This window comes from Trichosurus vulpecula, chromosome 9 (assembly GCF_011100635.1).
Source record: "Trichosurus vulpecula isolate mTriVul1 chromosome 9, mTriVul1.pri, whole genome shotgun sequence".
Taxonomy (NCBI): domain Eukaryota; kingdom Metazoa; phylum Chordata; class Mammalia; order Diprotodontia; family Phalangeridae; genus Trichosurus; species Trichosurus vulpecula.
In genome coordinates this window covers 173,373,907-173,398,004 of record NC_050581.1, presented here as the reverse complement: position 1 = coordinate 173,398,004, position 24,098 = coordinate 173,373,907, and the positions used below count along the sequence as shown (strand labels likewise).

Sequence of the window (24,098 nt, the reverse complement as noted above, 5' to 3'; positions counted from 1 at the left end):
ATCTATTTTCTTAATGTTCAAAAATTTATTTTTGACCTTTTCACATGTAGCTGTGCAAAAAAACGATATATCCCATAATATTAGCTAGCATTTCTATTTTGCTTTAAGATTTGCAAAACACTTTGCAAAAACTCCTGCCAATTGTTTTTAGATGTAATTGGGAGAAAAATAAAATATTATTTAAAACTGAAAAAAATATTGCAATTGATCCTTGTAACAACTCTAGAAGGTATGTGCTATTACAATTATTGTAGGTGATCCTCATAACAGCCCAAGGAGGTATGTGCTCTTATTATTACACCCATTTTACATATTAGGAAATTGAGGCTAAGAGAGGCCAAGTGACTTGCCCAGAGTCATAGATAATAAGTGTCTGAGGAAAGATTGGAACTCAGATCTTCCTGAATCCAAGTCCAGTGTTCTATCCACTATGCCACCAAGCTGCCATAAAAAGTATGTTCTGTTAATAATAAAACTGATTTCTATTTGCACATTTAGCACATTGCCTGGCATATAATAAAGCTTAATTTTTTTTATCATTAATTCATTCATTGACAACTGTCCTCTCTTGTAAAAAAAACATTTTAGATCTGGTTATTTGAAGCATACAATCTTTGGCAATTCATCCTTTTCCCCCCTTTATAGCGCCTTATTTTTATTTATTTGTTTGTTTACTCACAGAGTTCAGCCAGCTGTTTTCCCAGGGCTTTTCAGACATGTGCCAGGAGTCCCTCCTGTTTTAATCTTTGTAGAAAACCAAGTCAGTTGCCCCTTCCCTTTGGGGCATCCCTCATTCTTTTTACTACCCTCCTTACAGTTGATCAAATGAAAGAGTAGAATGAATCAACCAACCAAGAAGATTCTAGAAGGCACCTACACTTTTTAGCATCATTTCATAGGATCCAGAGCTGGAAGGGGCCTTACAGCTCATTTTTCCAGTCCTTCATTTTACAGGTAAAGAAACTGAGGCCAAGAGAGGTTTGAGTCACAAAGAAAGTAAGCGGGAGTCCTGGGCCACGTGACCAACAAGATGGCAGTTCAGACATTTTCTCTGATCCTCACAACCTCTCCTGCCAATCACGTACAAAAGATGAAGGAATTTCAGTTGCCTCCTAGTCAGTATAGCCAAACTCAAATAGGAACAGGAGCCCCTAAACCTTGCATATGGATCCCTGCAGGCAACATATTGACTTAGAAAAACCACATATTAACATAACCCATGAACATTCTACTTTATTTTTATTTTGTTAAACACTTTCCAATTACATTTTAATCTGATTGGGGTTGCACTCTGTTGTGGGTGGCAATGGGCTGTATATTTGACACTTCTGTTCTAGAACACTAAGAACCTTAACAAAGTCATAATTTGATAGACTAATTCCTAACCCCTAACACCCCCTGCCAAGTTGTAATGTTGATCCACTAGCTTCCAACCAAACTCAGTTAAACCTTCCTCCCCAGCCCCACAACCCTCCCCTTAAGATGGCTAGGACAGCCACACCCTGTGCTGCAACAGTACTCAGCCAGAGACCTGAGAAACAAAGTGATCTGGGGCAGGCCACCCATAGGTGTGGCCATGTGGCTATCCATTAAGCCTGAGAGAAAGAGCCCAATATCCATGTGGAACCAGTTCTGTCTTCACAGAAGTCATTTGGGGCAGAGATTGAAACCAGTAAAATATGAATTGCCAAAAGTAGAGGGAGGCTGAGAAAACTCTGAGGATTACCTCCAAGGAAAAACACATTAAAAGGAGAAGTCCAGAAGTAAGCAATAAGAGAATATAAGGGAGGGAGGGGGAGACATGAAATTACCAAAGATTGTAGACTTCAAATAACCATCCCTAAAATGTTTTACAGGAGAGGGCAATTGGCAATGAATAAATGATTAAAAACATTTATTAAGCTCTATTATGTGCCAAGCAATGTGCTAAGTTCTGGAAACATAAATACAGGCAAGCAAGACAGTCCTACCTCCAAGGAACTTACATCCTAATGGGGAAAGACAATACATAAAGAGAACCTAGAAAGGGAAGGGAGGTGGAAAAATATACGTGCACTGGCATACTTTGAAAAAGGCCAAGGAGTGACTTGGAGTCCTGGTTCAGGGCAAGATAAGTCCAAAGCTCAGCTATCAGAGTGCAGGGGCACAAAGGCAGCTTGAAATTGGAGGGGATCTATCAAACATCGTATCAGAAAGATAATAAGAATGGGAAAAGACAATTGTTGGAGGGGCTGTGGGAAGACAGTTACAGTACTAACGTACTGTTGCTGAAGCTTTGAATCAGTCCACCCACTCTGAAAAGCACTTTGGAACTATACCCCCAAAGTCATTATTCCTTTGACCCAGGAATACTACTATTAGATATATATCCCAAAGAGATCAAAGACAAAGGAAAAGGAACAACATACACTAAAATATTTGTGGCAGCTTTTCTTGCCGTAGCAAAGAGAAAACTGGAAACAAAGTGAAAGGCCAACAACTGGGGAATGACTGAACAAATTATGTTGTATGAATGTAACAGAATGTTATCACACAATAAAAAATGACAAATATGACAGATTCAATGAAAACTAAGAAGACTGACAGAAGAATAACATGAGTAGAACCCTGAGAGCAATTTACAAAACACCCACAGTAACATAAAGGAAAATTAATGTGAAATACTTCAGGATTCTGATCAAGGCAACAGGGGCCAATCATGACTTTCAAGGACTAATAATGAAACATGCTTCCCACTTCCTGGCAGGGAAGTGATGAACAAGTGGTGCACGTTGAGTCAAACATCTTCAGACAAAGACGATGTTGCAATTGTTTTGCCTAACTAGACATTTGTTGCAGGGACTTAGGGGAAGGGGGGATTGAACAATGATATGGATGAAAAAATATGTAAAAAAAAAAAGAAAAGAATGTCACCAAAACACAAAATTTCACAGAAACACAGAAAAGAACAGAAGAAAGTTCAGACTTCAGGACACAAATCGCGTGTTTTTATTATCATTAATTCGATGTATATATTTTTAAACTGTTCATTATAGTTTACTATTTCATTACAATCCTCTGTTCTTTGTATGTTAAAATGTCCATGTTTATTAAGTTTGTATTGATATTAAGTTTATAATTAAGAAAAAGTTTCTTAAAGATAGAAGGGAACTTCCACTCCAGAATACTAGATAAAAGGTCCTTTTAACAATTGATGATGCAAAGAATCATCAATTGATGTTTTTCTATGAAGACTGTCCAATTCACCATCCAGTGGAACCTCTCTCATGTTTATTTAAATGACCTCGAATTCTCTGGACATCTTTCAGTGAATTAATCCTCCCTTCTATTGAAAAGTTATTCTGAAAGTGGCCTACAAGCCACCTAGTTCTCCAAATCTGACCTTCCCACTGGCATTTGAATTTGAAAGTAGGTAGGGAGCAGAAGACAGGCTTGTTAGTATCCTCACTCTTCTGTGCTTCTTTGATAAACAAAAAATTATGATAATAACATTAAGATGGCATTAGACAAGTAAAATATATCTGAATGAGAGACTGAAACATAAAAAACTATAAACAATGAAAGAAAATGAAATAAACTATCTCAATTTTAGATGGGAAATTAATGTTTTCTATTCAAGAAAGAGAAGAAATTATTAGGGACAAGACAGATGAGCTTGACTACAGGAAAATAAATTTCTGTGCAACACAAAACATATAATTATAAGAAGTAGACTGGGGAAAATATTTACAGCATACCTGACAGGTGAAATCCTGACATCTAAAATATATAAGAAGCTATTACAATGCTTTTATGGCCTAGGAAAATCTCTGGCTTTTCTGGCCAAGTCTTCTTTTACCCAATAGGCTATCCAAGCCATGGCCTAGAGGTACCAAAGACTCCACATGAGGCCCACAATACTCTAAACTAGATTTAAAAATAGGGAAAATTTTAAATAAGTAAAAAGACAATAAAACATAATGTTCATGTGGTTTTCTAAGTCAACATGTGGTCCTGGGATCTTTATGTACCATTTAGTGACCCACATTTCCATTTGAGTTTGACACCAATGCCCTCACCTACTCCCACTCCCACTCCACCTACCCATACCCACACCCATAGACTGGAATTCCTTTGCTTGGAAATTTCCAGGCTAGAAAAGTCAGTTTCTAAGCTGATTAGAGTCTCCCTGTTGGTGAACTAGGAGGTGAGAAACCAATTAAACTCATCTCAGTAGCCCCACCCCCCATCCCAATCTATATAAAACACCTGAACTGCCCTCACCTTATAACTACCTAAACCCTAAAGTAACAGGCCCAGGAGTCAAGAAGAGCAAATCTCTTCAAATCTCTCCACCAGTGTTTACTGCTCAGGTGACCTTGGGAAAGTTGCTTAACCTCATGGACTTCAGTTTCCTCACCAATAAATGAATAATTTTCAAGAGGAAATACAAACTGTTAATGAAGGGGTCGGACTAGATAATGTCTGAGATCCCTAGATCTATGATTTTATGATCATGGGAGTCCCAACAAGATTTGGGTGTAATCATGCACCAAGGGTAAAGAGAAGCCTTTCAGTGCAAGGAGACTGACTCCTTTCGCCATGGCCTGAAGACCACTGCGTCTGAAGTTATCTGGCAACATCCCTCCTTGTATTCCTTCCCCTTCCCAATTCTATTGTGAAGACATCAGATACAGAGCCAAGGTGAAGGGTCTGCAAGCTATTTCCCATGCCTCGCTGCCCCTACCTCCGCCTCAAGATTCCTTTGAGTATCTCCAATTAAGCCTCATGACCTTCTCTTTTAGACCTTTCCCTAACCATACAAATAAAAAGGCCTGTTGCCTTTAGCATTGACTGGCCCATTTACTTCTTCTGTGAAGCCCCATTAGTCCCAGCAATGGACCCAGACAAAAGTCATAGTGAAAATTACCCATCTGTAATGGTCAAAAGAACATGAATGAACCATTTCCAAAAGAGGAAATGCAAATTGTTAATAATCACAAGAATAAATATTCAGTGTCAATAGCTATCAAAGGAAATGAAAAATAAAAACTCTGTAATAGTACCTTCTGCCTATCAAATTGACAAAGATGATTAAAAGCAGTGAAACTCGATGGAGACAGGGCTGTGGATAAACAGGTACACTGATTCATTGCTGGTGGAGTTGCAAATTCTTAGAATATTTGGGGGGAACAATGCAGCAGTACACAGTAAAAGTTATCCAAAAATTCAATTATACCTAATAATTCCAATTACAAATATAAAATAGAAGGAGAGGGAGAGAGAAAGAAAAAGAGAAAGAAAGGGAGGAGAGAGAGAGAGAGAGAGAGAGAGAGAGAGAGAGAGAGAGAGAGAGAGAGAAATAGATTTTCATAGAAACATAACACTGATGTACCAAAACTGAGGAAAACCTAAATGTCTAACAATAGGAGGAAAGCAAAAAATATTGTAGTGCCCATTAATATAATGGAATACCATAATGAAATTAAGACCAACAAGTGTGGGGATTATACAAACAATCTTGGAAAGACTTTTACTTTTTAAAATTTTTTTAAAAGCAGAACCAGGAAAATGAAATACAGAATTTAACCACAGAATGAACAAAGAATCCTGGTGACATCTTGTGGATAAAGCAATTGACCTAGGTTCAATGAGCCCTAAGTTCAAACACTTCCTCAGAAACTGACCAGCTGTGTGACCCCACAGACAAGTCCCATAAGCTATCTGTGCCTCAGTCCTCTCATTTGTAAAATGAGGAGGTTGAACTCAATGGTTAAGGTCCCTTCCAACTCTTTATAAATCTTTATAAATCTCTGATCTATAAGCTTATTACTTAGAGGGAATGACTAAAAATCAGAATGATACTTCATGTATTTAAATTAACTTATCAACAAATATTTATTACCTTTCAGCTGCTGTATGTGCTAAGCACTGAGAACACAAGCTCGAAAATAAGATTGTCCCTGTCTTCAAGAAGCTTAACATTCTACCTAATCGTTTAATTTACATTAAAATAGTTGCTAAGCAAGTTTAGTTCTTTATACCAACGTTCCAAGATAAGATTTTAATGATTTTTTAAAAGATGGGATGGGGGACTATAAAGCAAATGACAAATGACGACTGTGCCTGAATCTCTTCAAAGCTCGGTAGTTGGGAAAGAAAGGCAACGGCAGCACAAGATGCTTAAATGCGTCTTTTCACGGTTGATGGAGGCCATCTTGTCAGAAGAAAAAGGAATGATCAGGCTAGATGCCAAGTGATCTGGGTGCCAACTCTGCCTCTTCCATGATCTAGCATTGTGACCTTTGGAAAGTCACTGAGAATCTCTGAGTCTCAGTTTTCCCACATGTGAAATGAGAGGGTTGGACTTAACGAAATCAAAGGTCCCTTCCAGCTATCAAGTTCAATATTAAGACTAGATTTCAAACTGTGTAGCATACGATGCCATGCATAGACTCAGGTAGGGAGGTTTCACCACTGGCTTAAACACATACACACACACACACACACACATAATTTAGGAATTCAAGAGCCAAACCTTTTCAGCCCATAAAGAATTATGCTTGAAAAGGACTGTAAGCCCTGTAAATTAATCCGTAAATCTTTCCTGCTTCTTGCTCCTGAAATATAGCAACAATATCTATTCCTGGGTGATCACATCCTACACTGTGAAAATGAACATTCATTCATAGCAGGGATAAAACACATCTCACCAGGAGCTGCATTTTCCAGCACAAAATACCAAATTAACATCAGATTCACTCTGGTGGGAATGTGCCAGATCTAATTATTTGTCAAAACAAGCCTGGCAATTGGAAACTTTCAGAGTTAATGGCCAAAGCTATCGCCAAACCGGCATAATGTTCCCCCCATATCCCTTCTGTTGAAAAATCTTTTGCGCAGAGGACTTTTTCTCTGAAAGCAATCCTATTTCTGGATCTGAGTTACCTTCCCCACTTTTTACTGCTTGACATTACAGCCAGAACTTTATGCTGTGGTTCTCCCTATATTTAGAAACCGAGTTGTAAAATACGTAAATAATACACTGAATAAAACATTAAGACATAAAAGAAGTTGAGTGGAACAAAGGGATAAAACATATTGCGCACTAACCACGTCTGACCCAGGAAAAGACAAAGGACTCATAATTCTAATTAGCAAAATGCACAGTTATGACTTGCATCATTAGACAACGAGCTCCATGCCTGTCTAATCAGCTCCAGAATCCAGATTCTTTGCCTTGCAGAGCCCTCTAGTGGAGCTCAGGGAATATGGAAGGGAGCTTTTGTTGAAAAGCATCTCTTCCCCAAGAACAATGGTCATTCTAATTTTCCGACCAGTAGTTGATGCTGTAAAGAGGGGCCGTGTTCCCAAGAGTTGGAGTCTTCTTCCTGAGCTTGAGTGACCAGTTAGCAAGGTGAACCAGGCTCCCTAGTATCCAAACAAATTGGCCATGTACTGGCTGTCTGGGTGGAGGCTATAAGAAGAAGTCAACTGATTCTTTATGGAAAAATTGTATTCTTAAAAAATAGCATCATTGTCAATACTTTATACACCAGCTGGAACCACAAAAACACAAGCTGAACTAATAGAACTCTTAGAGAAGTAGAATTGGAATGTTCATCTAGAACAGGGATTCTTAACCTGGGGTCTGTGAATTTTTTTTTAATATTCTGATGTGTTTTTCAATGTAATTAGTCCCCTTAGCAACCCTATTATTTAATGTTATGTATCTTAAATCATTATTATGAGAAATCCATGGGCCTCACCAGACTGCGTAAATGGTCTATGATACACATAAAAAGGCTAAACCCCCCTGATCTAGAAGAAAGTAGAAAAGGGGGGGAGATAAAAAAGTCATAAAATTAGCAAGTGTCTGAAGTGGGACTGAAAAGAGCACTGATGTGGATTTCAAGAGTCTGGCTTCCAATGGGAAGCTCGCCATTTCTTTCCCGAATGATTTCCAGCAAGCCACTCAATCTCTCTCCAATCAACCGGCCAGCCTTGATTAAGGGTCTGCTAGGTTCCAGGCATTATGCTGAGCTGGAGGATTGCAAAGACTAGTGAAACAGATGCTGCCCCCAAGCTTGCTTCAGCTTCCTCCTGGTCAAGATCAAATGAGATAAAGGCCTCTCCAAGGCCACATTTTCCTTATCCATAAAATGAGGTCATTGGACTAGATGACAGCTTGAAATCTATAATAGTGCGGTCTTTCACGTCAAGTCAGTTCAACTGGTCTCTAGTAAGCATCTACTATGTGTTACTGGGGATACAATAAAAAGGGAAAATAATTCCTGCCTTCAAGAAGCTTATCATCTAAGGGAACCTTCATCTACATTCATTGAAAATATTTATTGAAACCTACTTGTTGTAAGGCACTAAATGTATCCAATGAGGATATTAAATGAGTAACACATTGTCCCTGCCTCCAAGGAGATTGCAGTTAGTAGAATATTATGGGGACCTAACTTTCATTAGAGAATAAGCCATTGAGACTGTTTTACTGATGCGATTAGATATTTACTCCCAGCATGAGAGAAATATGAATCTGTTTTTAATCAGATATATTGTCCATATAGCTCAAGACTTCATTACCATCACAGGCCTCAAGGAAGGGTATGGTCATCCACCTTGATTTCCCTCTTAATGGTTAAGTATATCCTCATTTTTCTTAGTAGCCGATGAAGGCTTCATCATTTATAGATTCATCTCAACCCTTTCTTAATTTATTTATATTACTTTTATATTAATGAGTTACATCTTGGCATAATAAATAGATAAAGCAATGGCCTTGGAGTGAAGAAGACCTGGGTTCAAATCCCACTTCAGACTTTTACTAACTTCTGGACAAGTTGTTTGGCTTCAGTTTCTTCATTTGAAAGAAGCTCCTTCAGGGCTGGGACTTTCATTTTTGTCTTTTGATTGACTGATAGGCTATAAGCTCCTTCAAGGGAGGGATTTTTCATTTTTGTCTCTGTATACCCTGAGTGTCTGGGCCATACATTGTATGCACTTGATAAATGCTTGCTAATTCAATGAAGACATGATGACAAGACATAGATGGGTCATCAGCTGCACCTAAGGAAAAGAAAAAAGTACCATCGCCAATCAATTAAAATACTGAGGGAGCAAAGTGGTACTATGGATAGAGTATCCAACACGAAATCAAGTTCTGGATTCAAATCCTACCTCAGGCACTTAGTAGCTATTTGACCATGGGCAAGTCAATTAACCTTTCTGTGCCTCAGTTTCCTCAGGATTGAGTTCAGTGGCCCTTAACATCTATTCTGGGTCTGACTCTACGATCCTATGATTTCCTTTATGGATTTTAGTCCCAGATGACTCTACTTCATCTACCATTTCCACTGCCAGATTTAAGCAGACCCTGTTCCCAACCATTTTCCATTCTTTAGTGCAGCTGAATTTAACACCTCTCCTGGAATCAGTACCTACTCTATGCATTCAATTTCCCTCTAGGGTCAGAAAGAGAACTGAAACTTAGAAAAACACAACGTAGAGAAGGCCTGACCAAGACTGCAATATAAGCTTCTTTAAAATAAACATTGTTTTTTCCTGCCCCAAGTACTAGGAAGAAGACAGCTCCAAGACAAGAGTAAACAAAAGGATGAAGAGGAGTGTGTCAGAAGGCAAACAGGGCATTAAAGAAAGATAACTAATGGCTGATCCCTTGATGCCTCAGTCTTCCACTTGACAGTTAAAGATATAAACACAATAAAAAAAATTCTCAAAGCGATCTTACAAATTGAAGAGTCCTTGTTTCTCCTTCAATGTATCCCAAGTTGCCCATCTAATTGTTTTACTCTAAATAATCTTTACAACATTCCTTTAAAACAAAACCATTTAACAAGGTTAATAAGTTTCTGCAAGTAAAGCCTGGATCACTATGGCCCCTAATACCTCAGCATTACAGGAGAAAAACAGGTTTATGTGGCAAAGGTCTAGGCAATTATTCAGTTAATTTAAGCCACACAGCCATCCCAATTAAGCAAAAAATAACCCAAAACACCGGGTCTTCAGAAGTCATCTAGGGATTCTTTACCTGGGGACAGGATAACATCCCCCACCTCTTGCCCCCAGCCAAGAGGTCTATGGATAGATTTAAATCATGGAGAGTCCATGAACTTGGATGAGGAAAAAAAAAACTACATCTTCAGTTTCACCAACTTCTAACAGAAATGTATCATTTGCTTCACTTATGAATATGGGCAACAGATATTATCCTGAGGGGGTGAACCCCTGATCTAGTCTAATGCAGATTTGAAAAGGAATTCTCTCTAACACCACCCTGTCCTTTGCTTGATGATGTCCAATGAGCCAGAAACCCATCAGGCCAGGCTGGTACTACCTAATTCCTCTTCATGTGCTCCACCGTCTAGCCAAAGTGGCCTCCTCACCGATACCCATGTATGACATTACATCTCTCATCTCTATTCCTTTGGGCAGGCTGCCCCCTATGCCTGGAATGTCTTCTCCTTATCTTTGCCTCTTGGAATTTCTAGGTCCCTTCCAGGTTCAGCTCCATTGTTACCCCTTGCAAGAGGCCTTTCTTGCTTCTCCCACTTCTTAGTGTTCTTTCTCTCTCTCCACTTCTTCATCCCAAAAAAAGCACCATATTTATTTAGTATGTATGTTATATTTACCTAATCTCTATATGTGCTATTTCTCCCAATATAATAATAATAATGATATTTCTATAGCATTTAATGTTGACAAAGGGCTTTTCATATGTAAAGGGGTGGGGAGGATCGACTAATTAGGCCCCAGACCTTAGAGCCTTTTTCCAACCCAGCCACAAAGAAACTTTGATGAGATTGCTTTCAGTCATGAGTGACCAACGGGTTTTTATTGTGTGATGATGCAAAGCCTTCTAATTAACTGCAGAGAAAAAAGAACCAATGACTGAGTAGGTGCTGAGCTGAAACTAAGTCTGCCTGCCCATCTCCCAGTTTCTTCCTTTGGGGGCTTTGAGTAAGAAGGGCTTCCTTAAGCTTTAAGCTTCTGAGGTGGAGAAGGTGAGGAGGGCTCTATAGGAGCATATGATGCCTTTGTTTCTATTTTGTTTACGTTTTCCCAAATTAAGTAAATAAGTACTCTGATTAGCAGTTTCCAGGTGACCTGGTTTGGGAGATCTGAGGTTCCTATAAGAAGTCCCTCTGGCAACCAGAGATGTAGTACTGGCCCCCAGAGTAGTAGTGGCTGACAACAGATGAAGTGCCTATATGGAAAACCAGTCACTCAGGTATGACTGTTTTCACAGACTAAGACACCACTTTACAGAGACTGAATAGAGGCACTGACCCTTGTGCCCCAGTAGCTGCATAGGCAGCAAGAAGCTCTATTTAAGAGGAACTTAATGAGGACTCAACAAAAAAAGAAAAGAACTTCAAAGGCTGGATACCTTCTCTCTATATGTGCCTTGCTACCATTGTGCTATAAGTTTGAGCCCTCTCTCCCCAATAACTATATATGTGCAAGAAGACAGCACACACACTAGGCTTGGTACCAATCATTAATACCACTATTCAGCAAATCCCTTTTTCAAAAGCTGATGAAGTTCAGCTGATCCTGATTTGTAATAAGCAGCACACCAGTGGGGGCTTGTGAGAAAAAGTAGTAGAAATTACAACTTGTCAGAATTACCCTTAGAATGCAGAGGGGAGAAGTAGTAATCGCCTTCTAAGAACCTGGCTGCCCTGACACCGTGTTGGGAGTTGGTGCAATGGTCTTGGATGGGATACAACAGATATTTCATTGTTTAACCTGATCCTTACCACAACCTTGTAAGGTTGTTATCCCCTATTATTATCCCCATTTTTGCAGAGGAGAAACCTGGGATACAGAAAAGGCAACTAACCTATTCAATGTTACACAGCAAATAAACACCTGATGCAGAATTCAAGGACTCTTCTGTTTCTGTCTTTGTATTCCCAGCACCTAGAATACATAAGCACTTAATAAATGCTTTGTAAAGTGACCTGAATTCATACCACTGCCTGCTGGAGCAGCCGATTCCACTTTGAGAGAGCTTTAATTGTTGGGGGGCGTTTCCTTCCCTCAAGCTTAGACTGGTTCCATCAAGATTTCTACCTTTATTTACTGCAAGATAGAAGGAACAGAAGAAAGAATGGAAGGCAAGGTGATATAGCTTTAGTACTTAGAGGAATCATAGTGGGCAAAGCCCAGGACTTGGATAGAGGAAAACTGTGTTCAAATCCTACATTGGTCATTCATTAGCTATGTAACACTGAATAAGTCATGTACCTCTCTGTTCCTCACTTTCTTCAATTACCAAATGAAGAGTTGAAATAGATGATTTCTAATGTCCTTTACAGCCCTAATTAATTCTAATTAATTCCTAGGATCTCTTAAAATCAGAAGAACCTATCTAGAACTAAAAGATTCATCTGGTCTGACCTCCTCATTTTACAGAGACCCAGGGAGGTTAGAGAAGGCACACAAGCCTTCAGGTTCTATGGGGCTAACTTGCTCTGGCCTCAATAGCTCCCTCTTAAAAACTAAAGCAAAAAACATGTCTTTCTCCCTCTATCTTAATGGAACCAGGTGAAGAGAAATGAAATCTCCACAAGGCAGTCAGTAGCTAAGTTGAATTTAATTACGTAGGTCTCCAAAGTTTCTGATTTTGAAATGATGCTGCTCTTAACAGGGATTGATACAGACCTTAGCAATCATTCCATCCAAAAGTCAGCAAACATTCTCTATAGCACCCACTCTGTTCCGGTCCCTGTGCTAGATGCTCAAAGACAGAAACCATCCCAGTCCTCAATGAGTGTGCATCCAAACAGGGGAAACGATTTGTGCAAATATAAGCACAAATAAAATATATACAGGATAATGGGGAAGAGGTAGAGAAGGATGTCTAAATGTTTCCCAGCCTCATTAAATCTCTTCTGGATTGAACGTTTTTTAAGAAATCTGAGAACACTTAGTACTTAAGAATACTGACAATACAAGGACACTGAGAATTCTAGGCTCACAGTAAAATGGCCACTTGTTGTAAACCTTGTAAGCCTTTTAACTCTGCTATATGGGATGCATGTTCAGATTTAGGCGATGTTTGCTTCCCTCTAGTGATAGATGCCTGGTGGTACACACTCCTAAAACAGGCCCAACAGGAGCTGTTCAAAAAGCTTTAGGAACTCAGCCTCAGCTCTCCATTCCCTAGCTGGCCTCAGCACCCATCCAAAAAAGCCTGCCCTTTTGACCTCTGACCTTTCTGGAGCATCTCATCAAAGATCTCCTAGTCCCAGACTCCTGCTCAGGTGTTAAAATTTGTCATTTTTATGTAAAATAATGAAGGCCTAGAGGTGACAGCTTTTCTTTTGTAAAAAGAATATTTGCTGCTCTCCTTCTCTTAGGAACTGATGCTTTTAAGAAAGATTCCCCCCAAACTCAGCCCACCAAAATGGAATGCATTTTTTCCACTGGATGAATCACACCTATCCTATTAAATGACAAAGCATACCCTAAATCTATCAAATGACAAAACGTATGGGGTGCCCTTTGCAAACCGTAAAGCACGTATGTAAATGTCAGCTATTTTCATCAGCGTACTCGTATTGTCGGTATTCGATTTTAATGTATATTCACAAGTATTTCATGCATCCTAATCTTGCACCAAAGATATTAGTAATAAATGATTTTTAACACTAGTGCGCTGAGAATTCTAGGTTCACAGTTCACAACGTGCGAGAGACAAATTTGTGTCCATATACCACTGGTAAATACATTGCTGCTCTGTTTACCTTTTAAGTAGTGTGATGAATAGAATTATACCACCTGATGACCACTCGATGAAAGGTTATAAACCAATTTTGGGACTGAAAAAACAGGGTGCGACAATTACGTGGCGAAATATGGAAAGGCAGGTTGTAAAGAGCCTTAAATGCCAGACAAGGGCCTTTATATCCCCAGTATCCACCACAGTGCTTTTGCACATTATGGACACTTATTAGATGTTTGTTGAATTTAATTAAATAGTTGAAGTTGGTGGTGGTGTCTGAATGTTTCAATGCTTATTGGCGAAACTGTTCTCACTCTGGAAATTCTGGCTTTCCTTCTATGCAGTTGTGAAATCAGAAAGAAAAAACACAGTGTTTAGTTATTTTGATGATACTGATATATGGATGGCTTCCAGCTCATCAGCTTGACAAAGAATTATATCAGAAAATGTCCTGTAAAGGTTTTGCTAATAATCAAGAACCTGTAACCTTCCTTGGATCTCTAGCTTAGGACGCAGGTGCTGAGTCCACTTTACAACACTCTATTTCTAATTAATATCACTTCTTTCCACCAACAACTTCTGCATCCAAAGGCGCACAAGGGTTAGCAGCCAGGTAATATATGATCAGAAAAAGAGATGAGCTGTGCATGGAGTGAGACCCAGGGATAATCCATGGATCCCTTAAGGACTGAACTGGTACCATGCAATGAAGAAGGGCATTCAAGGAAGCAGTCAGGAAGGAACAGCTAAGCCGATAAGAGTATGGATCCACTCAAGCAGTCAAGTATTCTATTGACTACAATGTAATTAATGTTGTTGTTGTTATCATTCAGTTATTCACTCTTCGTGACCCTACTTGGGGTTTTCTTGGCAGAGATTTCGGGGTAGTTTGCCATTTCCTTCTCCAGCTCATTCTACAGATGAGGAAACTGAGGCAAACACCATTAAGGGACTTACCCAGGATCACATAGCTAGTAAATATCCGAGGCTGGATTTAAACTCAGGTCTTAACTGATCCCAGACACAGAGCTCAATCCACTATGGCACCACCTAGAAAAACTGATTAGAATTTCATACCTTCTAGTTTTCCTGAAAAGAGATATAGATAAAGATGTAGACATAGATGTAAACATAGATGTGGACACAGACACAAACACAGACACAGAGGTGGATACAGACATATAGACGAAGATGGAAACAGAGATGGATATTGGGAGAGAGAGAGATGCAGGTATGTATGCGTGTATATGTATATATGTATGTATATATATACATATATGTATATGTACATGCATACGTATATATGCATGTATGTGTATATATGCAGGTCCCACACAGTTGTTTTTTCCTTCAAATTTTATTTCTGCCTTTTGTTTGTACATCACTATCATTTCTAAATAAGCCTCTCCCCCATGCAGGAAAGATTCCCTTGAAATAAACAAAAAAAGCAGCTAGGTGGCACAGTGCCCTGGAGTCAGGAGGACCTGAGTTCAAATCCAGCCTCAGACACTTGACACATGTACTAGCTGTGTGACCTTGGGCAAGTCACTTAACCCCAATTGCCCTGCCCAAAAAAAAGATAAGCAAAATCAACAGATATGATCTCAGGATGGACAGCATGTGCAACATTCCATATCCATCCTGCCCCATCCTCTCCAGTGAAAGGAGGGCATCGTCTTTACTCCTTTCCAAGACTGGAAGACTGGTTATTAGCACCCAGCTTCATTTTTGTGTTCAATCACATCACTTTAGTCATTGTGCTTTCCTACCTCTGCTTACTTCATTTTACATTAGTTCTATATACAGGATGTTCCCAAAGTCTTAGCACTATTATCGAAGCTATTAAAACTTAATCACAGATTTATAGTCAGAAAGGACCTTCGAAGGCAGCTATATGGTACAGTAACTAGAATTCTGGACTTTGAATCAGAAAGACCTGAGTTCAAATCCAGCCTCAGACGCTTACTAGCTGTGTGACCATGGGCAAGCGATGTAACCTCCGTTTGCCTCAGTTTCCTCATCTGTAATATGGGGGCAATGATAGTACTTAGCTCCCAGGGTTATTTGGAAGATCGAATGAGATCACATGTAAAGCACTTTGCAAACCCTACAGAGCCTCACAGATGCTGGCCGTGGCTATTGTTACTGCTGTTACTATAAAAGGTCATTGGGTTGAACTCCCTCATTTTCCAGGGGAAGAACTCAGGCCTAGAGAGGTTGCAGGATTTGCCCAGACTGGCACAGCTAGAAGTGTCTGAGGTGGGATTTGAACCCAGATCTTCTTGACTCCGAGTCCAGAATTCTTTCTACGGCACCGTGAGATGTTCTGTTTTGCACATTGGGCAACATTTTGATGACTAGGTTGGTCATTGCTAGGCAGTTCCACCATTTCAAAAAATCACCATGTGGTTATTATTCGTTCCTTCAGCAAAACCTTATTAATCATTAATCATGGGTAGAGTAGCGGGCTTGCCACTGTACAAGACACAGAGCTGGACAAAGTACTGCCTCTGCCCTCACAGAGTTTGCAATCTAAGGCAGATGTGTAAGTATCTATAGTGCAGAGCACCACAGGATGAGTGCCCTATAAGAAGTCAAACTAAATACCATGGGAGCCCAGGAAAAAGAATATTCCTGGCTAGGAGATAAGGAGAGGCATCATGGTAGGGCTTCCCACTGAACTAGGTCTTGAAGAATGTGTCTGCAGGACCATCGGATCCAAGTTCCAGAACTGGAAGGAACCTCAGAGGCATCTAGTCCAAATGCTTCACTCTAGAGGTGAAGAAACAGAGGCCCAGGGGAATGAAGCATTGCCTGAGATCATATAGCTAGAAAATAGGGAGCTAGGATCTGAACCCAGGCCTTCTGCCTCCAGTCAGTGCTCATACATTTGGGGGCAGAGAAAAGAAGAGGAAAAAATGAAAAAGACACACATTCCAGGCAGAGGGACTATCCCAAAGTCCCAGAAACAGAGGGATGTCAAATAGTCCAGACTAATTAGAAAAAAATGGGGGCCCAATGGAGAACTTAGAGCTTCAGTTTTATCGAGTAGACAGTAGGAACCAATGAAGGTTCTGATCAGAGAAGTGGCACAATCATAATGGTGATTTAGGAAGATAAGCTAAGGGCCTCACCTAGGATCAATCTGAAAAGTTGGGGGAGTGAAGACCAGGAAGAGGAGGGGGAGGGGGAGGAGGAGAAGAAAAAGGAGGGGGAGGGAGGATGGGGGGAAGGAGGGGAGAAAAGAGTAGGGGGAGAAGGATGGAGGAGAGAAGAAAGGAGGAGGAGGAGGAAGAGGAGAGGGGGAGGGGGAAAGTAGGGGGAGGGAGAATGGGGGGGAGAGGATGAGAGAAAAGAGTAGGGGGAGAAGGATGGGGGAGGGGAGAAAGGAGGAGGGGGAGGAGGATGGGGGAGGGGGGAGGAGAGGGGGAGGAGGGAAAGTAGGGGCAGGGGAGGAAGAGGAGGGAAAGGAATTTGGACTCAGGATCATAACTATCAAGCTGGAAGAGACGCTATGGTCCATCTAGTCCGTTGATCTCATTTTACAGATGAGGACACTGTGGCCCAGAAAGGTTAAAAGAGTTTTCCATGTTTACACAGGTAATAGATTAAAGAGCCAGGACTAATGAACAGTTAGGAGGTTATTCCAATAATCTAAGCTTCAAGTGATAAAGGCAGCTAGGTGACACAGTGGATAGCATGCCAGCCTTGGAGTCAGGAAGACTCATCTTCATGAGTTCAAATGTGTCCTCAGACACTTACTAGCTAAGTGACCCTGGCCAAGTCCCTTAACCCTGTTGGCCTCATTTGGTTTCCTCAACTATAAAATAGTAATAATTAATAGCACCTACTTCCCAGAGCTGTTGTGAGATAATATTTGTAAAGTGCTTGGCACAATAGTAGGCTCTTAGTAGATGCTTAAAAAGACTTTGTTTCCTTCCCTTCCCTTCCTCTATTCCATATGCCCTTCAATGCTTGGCTAAGACTACCCAGGCCTCTCACAAGGCACTTGCCTTTAGAGACACTGGAAGGTATCATTTCATCACTTCTTAGGATCCTAGCTCTAGAACTGTGAGGGATCTCAAAAGCCATCTAGTCCAAATCCCCCATTTTACAGATAAAGAAACTGAGACACCAGGAGAGAGGGGGGGTCACCTCACTAGTAAGGATCAGAGATTGGATTTGTAACCCCGTCATCGGACTCCGAGGCTTTTATTCTTTCTACTGCCCCACACTGCCTCCTTCATTACTGTTACATGCCTACTCAAAACCACTGTCATCCCCATCTAGATTTGTCCCTGAAATGATGCATTTTCCCCATTCAAAGGGCTAAGCAATGAAGCAAGAATTTGACCCCAATCAACTGAAGGCTCTGCCTCGTCCTCGGTTTCCTTCAAGTTTTAATAACCTTTCAACATTGTCCCTCGAGCTCAGCCCTCTGAAATCTGAAAATCTGCTGTTAATAACCTGCCTGGCTGCAATGTTTTCCTTGCCTGATGACAAGCATGTCTCTCGACCTCCACCCAGGAAAAGTGATGTGGACTAATCAGATAAGGCTAATGACTTAAAACACTTTGTCTTCCAGAAGGAAGTCATCTAGAGATACATTGTGGGGTGAGCTGCTGGCTGTCGGCATTTTGGAACCGCCGCACGGTATTGATTTTATGCTGATTTGCTCAAACTTCCATCATGATTTGGCTTGATCTTCATCAAAATGTGTAGCTCGAGGGGGAAAATGAGTTTTAGAGGATTTCAAAAAAATGAACTTGAGTCCGAAATGATTTATGACCTTCGAATTCGAGTGTTATGTAGTGAAAAACAGCAACTGGATGGGGAATCAAAACGTTTAGCATCCCCAAACCACAGGAAAGCCCTTTCCAGGTTATACATTACAATTTTTAAGTTGACGGACAGCACAGATTAGGACTCAAGCTAACGTCTTTCATCCAAAAGTCTAAGAATTTCTGGGACTGCCGTGTTGTAAATTGCAGTTTCTCAGGACCTGGATTAATTGTTTGGCAGTCAGTCTGCTGACAACCATGAATTATGGAAGAAAAAGCATAAATCTTTGGGGAGTTTCTCAATGTAGGTCACTCTAAGTGGTGATTAAAGTGGAGTATGTTGTTTGTGTGTGTGTGCATGTATGTGTGTGAGCACACATGTGCAATTGGGAAGTAAGAGAAAGAAGGGGAATAAAAAAAAGGAGCTGCTAACGACAAAACCCATCAACCTTACTCCAGAAACAACAAAATCACAGACCTGGGCAACCATGAAAATGATCAGAATTGCTTGCCTTTCAGAGTCATAGACTATCAGGGTCTGGCCCTTGAGACCATCTATCCAATCTAACCCATACTCAGAAAGGGTTTTCCCTTCCAACATACCCAAAGAGAGAACATCTCATTTTGATCAAAGACTTCTGATGAGAAGCCCACAATCCTCCAAGGCAGTCCATTCCAATTTTAGACAGTTGTAGCTGTTTTACCTTACATCAAGCCAAAATGAAATGTTTCAAACTTTATTTTAATATTAATCAAATTGCTTGGTTCTCACTCTGCACCTTTGTGAAGTTATCATCATTCATCCGGTCAAAGATCTTGAGTCGCAACAGACCGCAGAGATTAACTAACCCAACCCTCTCATTTTACAGATGGGGAAACTGAGGTTCATGAGGGGGAAATGACTTGCCAAACATAACACAAGTAAATATCAGAGGTAGAATTTGAATCCAGGTCCTCTGACTTGAGAGCCTTTGTTCTTTCCACTTTACCACATAGTTTGTTATCATCACCATCATTAATATCATTATTAATATGGCAACTTTCTTTCATATACTTGAGTTAAACTCACAATTTTTCTCTTTGTATCTCTAGTGCTTGGTTTGCAGCATTTGGCACACAGTAAGCACTTAATAAATGCTTTTTCATTCATTTTTCAACAATTCTATTCAATTTCGATACAGACTAGCTGATAACCTCAACCCACTTCAGAGGGATGCTGGGACAATGAATGAAAACAGGTTGCCTTTTGTTCTAGAGCCCTTGGGGAGAGGAACTATAAAACTGCAGGCATTTAAGAAGAGGAAATGCAAACAAGTCACTCTGAAAAATGCCAAGGATGTCACCTCGTGGCACATCAAAATACTGAACTGATATTTTTGCAATCTTTTGCCCCAGTTATTAGACACCATCCACAGCTTGGTCAATTACCAGTGGCTAAAAAGTGGACTCTGACGTAGGAGCAGTGTGATTAATTGATCTCAGTAGTGCATAATGAGTTTAAAGTTCCTACCTGGGTGTCCCCGGAGATGATGGCTAGAGGCCGACAACAGTTTACTGCATACCATTAGCACGGAGACCAGGAGGAGCCAATGAGACAGCAGCACCGATCTGGCAGAGAATCTCATCCTAAAGGCAGAAAAGGAAGGAGTTTGATGAAGGGGCAGTACTTTAGGGGCCTATGAGAGACAGAACCGTGGAGGCAGGAGCAAACAGAAAGAAGCTATAGTCTAAAAATATCTGTTGTGTGGGGGAGAGGGTATCATCAGAGACGATAGCTTTTTCTTTAAGGAACACCAATCAAATCTAATTTGTGCTTGATTTGACTCAATTTCTGGAAAATCCACCTTAGAATGAAGAGTTTCAGCAGTGAATTCCATGCTTAGGTATTAAGATCAGCCTTGTTTTCCTATGATCCAATTCAATGGCCTGATAATTGTATTTTGGTTCAAAGTAGTTTCTTTGAAATGTAGTTTCTATATATTTAAAAAAATCTGAGGAAATACTGAACACTCCACCCCTCCCCCCACCCCAAGCCAAGTGCTTATGAATGGAAAATGCCTGGTCTGAAAGCACAGATATGTTTTATTGAACAGGCCCTCAGGTTTGGTAGGACAGTTCAGCATTTGATATCATAAAACAAGGACAGTAGCCATCAAATTATCTAGACTTTATGAAAGGCCAATGTAGCAAATAAAACTCTTCAGAGATCATTTGTGCTGGTCTGGTTCAGTTACCTCAAAGGAAAATTTAAAAAAACACAAATCCACTGGCCAAGATTGTCTCTGGGCTTCACATAATCTGGGAGGGCAGAGGAGGAGAGTAGATAGAACCTTGGCCTTGAAGTCAGAAAAACTAAGCTCAAATCAGCCTCTGAAGTTCACTAATTGTGTGACTGACCCTGGCCTACACATTTCAACTCCATGTACCCCAGGCAATTACTTAGGACTAAGTCATTAGACATAACTCCCACATTAGGAATCTGCCTTTTTGGAAGGAGTTTTCACACTGGGAATTCTCAAGTCATTGACCAACAAAATCACAGAACCTAAGAGTTGCAAGTGCCCTCAGATGCCATAGAGTGCAACTGGTACTGAAGTGAAGGTATCTCTTTAAGATGCTACAGTGGGATCATTCTGGATTCAGGTCTGCTTACACCAAATCAAGCATTCTCTTTCCATTGCACCACACTGCCCTCTTGGCAAATGCCTTACAGCTTTTTCTATCTTCCCCTAGCCAATCCCCAGAGCACATGGGGTTACTGAGTCCACAAACAGTCATGAGAGGACACAACAGAGATTGCATACTGCATCTGATAGTGAACAACACTCCAGGTGAACTCCCGAGTTCTCTGAGAATACATCCAATAGGTCTCCTCCAGGAAATTTGGTACCACATCCATAGGGTGCCATTTTTAACTTGAGGGAAAAGTACAAAATAGCATCAGAGGAGATCCCCACCTCATAAAACTATCAAACACCAGACCTAAAACCAGCAATCTCTTTGGGCTTTCTATCCTTCAGTTCAAGAAACCTGACAGAAAGGTGCCATACTACTCATTGGCTGGGATCCCTTTCATCTCTGAACCTACAGACACAGTATTTTCAGTTTGTCTTTAAAGACGTATGTGTTAAAGGTGAACCTTGGTAAAACCATGGCTTGGGAACACGATAATGTCTTCAGGTTTTTCAAGGGCTGTCATACAGAAGAGAGATCAGATTTGCTCAGCTTTGCCCCAGGGTACATAACCAGGAGCAGTGGTTAGAAGCTGTGAAAAGGCCATTATAGGCTAGATAGCAGGAAAAAACTTGCTAACAATTAGAGCTCTCCCAAAGTGGTATGGGCCACCTCAGGAGGCAGTAAGTTCCCTCTCCTCGGACATCTTTAAGAAGAGGATGGATGACAACTTGTCAGATGTTAGCAGGCATGGGTTGGGCTAGACAGATGCAAAGATCCCTCACAGTTCTCAATGATTCCGGATAGTGTGAATTCATCATTTTGTGGCCCTTAGGCCACCTCATCCAATTGTATGCTGATAAATATTTACAAACTGACTCTCTAGGAAAATAAAATGTACACACAATACACTTTTAAGTTTAATAAGTATTATTAATATTTTCTACATCACTATATTAATTTTAGACAATCACCAAAACAATAAATCAAGTCTTGATTTGTGGCATTTGCTGATTTCCAAGGTGTAAATGCTCACACTGAAAATTTAACAATCGGTTCTCTCGAACCAATACAAGCAGGCTCTAACATACCGTTGACTTTATCTGACACAAGATTTCAATTTTCAGATGGAGAAAAATGCTCTGACAAAATGGTTATACTTTCCCCGGGTTAAAATGAATGTTGTTTAGCGAGAATCCCAGGTCTTTACAACTCATATCTCTGTACAACTCTTTGTAAACTGAAAGAAGTCCAAAAGATTAAAGCCCAAAATAAAAAAACATGAACCCCAAAGCCCCAGAATCCTAGATAAGAGGGAGACCTTTAGAAAAGATGAGCAGAGCCCCAGAAACACTCACATATGCCAAATTCTAGTATTTAGAAAGTGCCATCTCGATGTCACTGTTAAAAGTCATCTTACCTTGGGGAGTTCACAAGAATTGGATTCCAGTCAAACACAATTATTCCAGAAAGCGTTTCAGAGCAGCTCCAAATTTCCATTTGCAGCTAGACTCAACCATTGCTGTGATTCACAAATTTCTCTTCACTTGAGAGACCTATTACCTATTAAGGAAGCCCAGATAGACAGTAATTAGAATTTTGAATGTTGATACAAAACAGATTTCTATTAGCAAAGTGATCATTTTATGACTCCACCTCCTGTTCTAAGCAAGGCTCTCCTCGGTATCTGAGCTGTTCTAACATGGAAAAGGAAGTAAGATTGCATTTTAGAAATACATTGGGATAGCTAAATATTAGTTAAGAACTGTATGATGTGAAATTAGCTGAATTCCTCCCAACAAAAAAAGAATCCTAAAATATTGACATTGTGTCAACCCAATCGATAATAATAAAAACAAGTGATAAAGTAACAATTTAGGGTTTGAAAAGCAAAATGAATACTATGTTACAATTTTGTTCAACCCATCAGAGAATCATATAATGTTAAAGGAAAGCAGTATGGTACAGTTGAAAATGTATAGGACTCAGAGGTAGAAGACAGGGGTTCAAATCCTTCCTCTGATACTTACTATCAGTGTAATTTTAAGCAAATCTCAACTTCTCTGTCTTGTTTTTTTCATGTGTAAGATAAAAGGGTTGGCCTAGATAACCTCTAAGGTCCCTTCTAAATCAGTGTTTCTATGACCTTGTAACTTTCTAGTTCAATCTTCTTAATTTTCCAATCAAGAAATAATAGTCTAGTCCTATAGAGCACTTTGTAATTTACAAAATGTTTGACCCATCAACTCATTAGATCCTCACAATAGCCCTACTGCGTGGGTACTGTTATTAATCCCATTTTGTGGAAGAAGAAACTGAGGTTTGGAGAAGTGACTTGGCCAGGGTAACAAAGCCAAATTGTCTTCCTAAAAATAGTCCAGTGATGCAGAGCCCAGGTTTCCTGACTCCTAGTCCAGCAGGCATGAAATAAGCAAGATTTCCAGGGTTGTGTGCTTTTAGAAATATTTTAAAAGAGAAGAAAGAGGGAAAATATTCTTGCCTTGACAACCCTCTGACATAAAAAAGGCACTACTTTCTCACAGATACAGAGCTGGAGGAGCCTTAGAACTCACCTTGGCCAATCCCATCATTATACAGATGAGGAAATCAGGACCTGGGGAATTTAAGTGATTTCCTCAAGGATCCACAGGTAGTAAATATCTGAGGTTGGATTTGAACTCAGATTCTCTGTTTCCCCTACCATATCAGTTTCCATCAGATACCATCAAGTCACAAAGCATGTCTAGATGGTCTTTCAAACAACTTTCTATTTTACAACGGGCATTTTTTGTAAGTGGCGCCCAAACAGCGTCTGTTGCAAACTCCTCAAAAAATTGAAAAATGAAAGTGTCTCATTTTTCCTGTTGCTGATTTACATACATCCCTTTAGTGGTGGAGATTTG

At 40.2% G+C, this 24,098-nt stretch overlaps 1 protein-coding gene across 1 annotated transcript in view; it reads right to left on the bottom strand.

Annotated features, from left to right (window-relative positions):
* Nucleotides 1-22,695, bottom strand: part of TAFA4 (TAFA chemokine like family member 4) — a 130,463-nt gene extending 107,768 nt beyond the window's left edge. The window contains exons 1-2 of the mRNA XM_036739667.1: nt 22,616-22,695; nt 20,033-20,148 (exon numbers count right to left, since the gene is read on the bottom strand). Of these exons, the coding sequence (XP_036595562.1) occupies nt 20,033-20,148; nt 22,616-22,695 (196 nt within the window). The remainder of the gene's footprint in view (nt 1-20,032; nt 20,149-22,615) is intronic.
* Between the last annotated feature and the right edge of the window lie 1,403 nt (nt 22,696-24,098).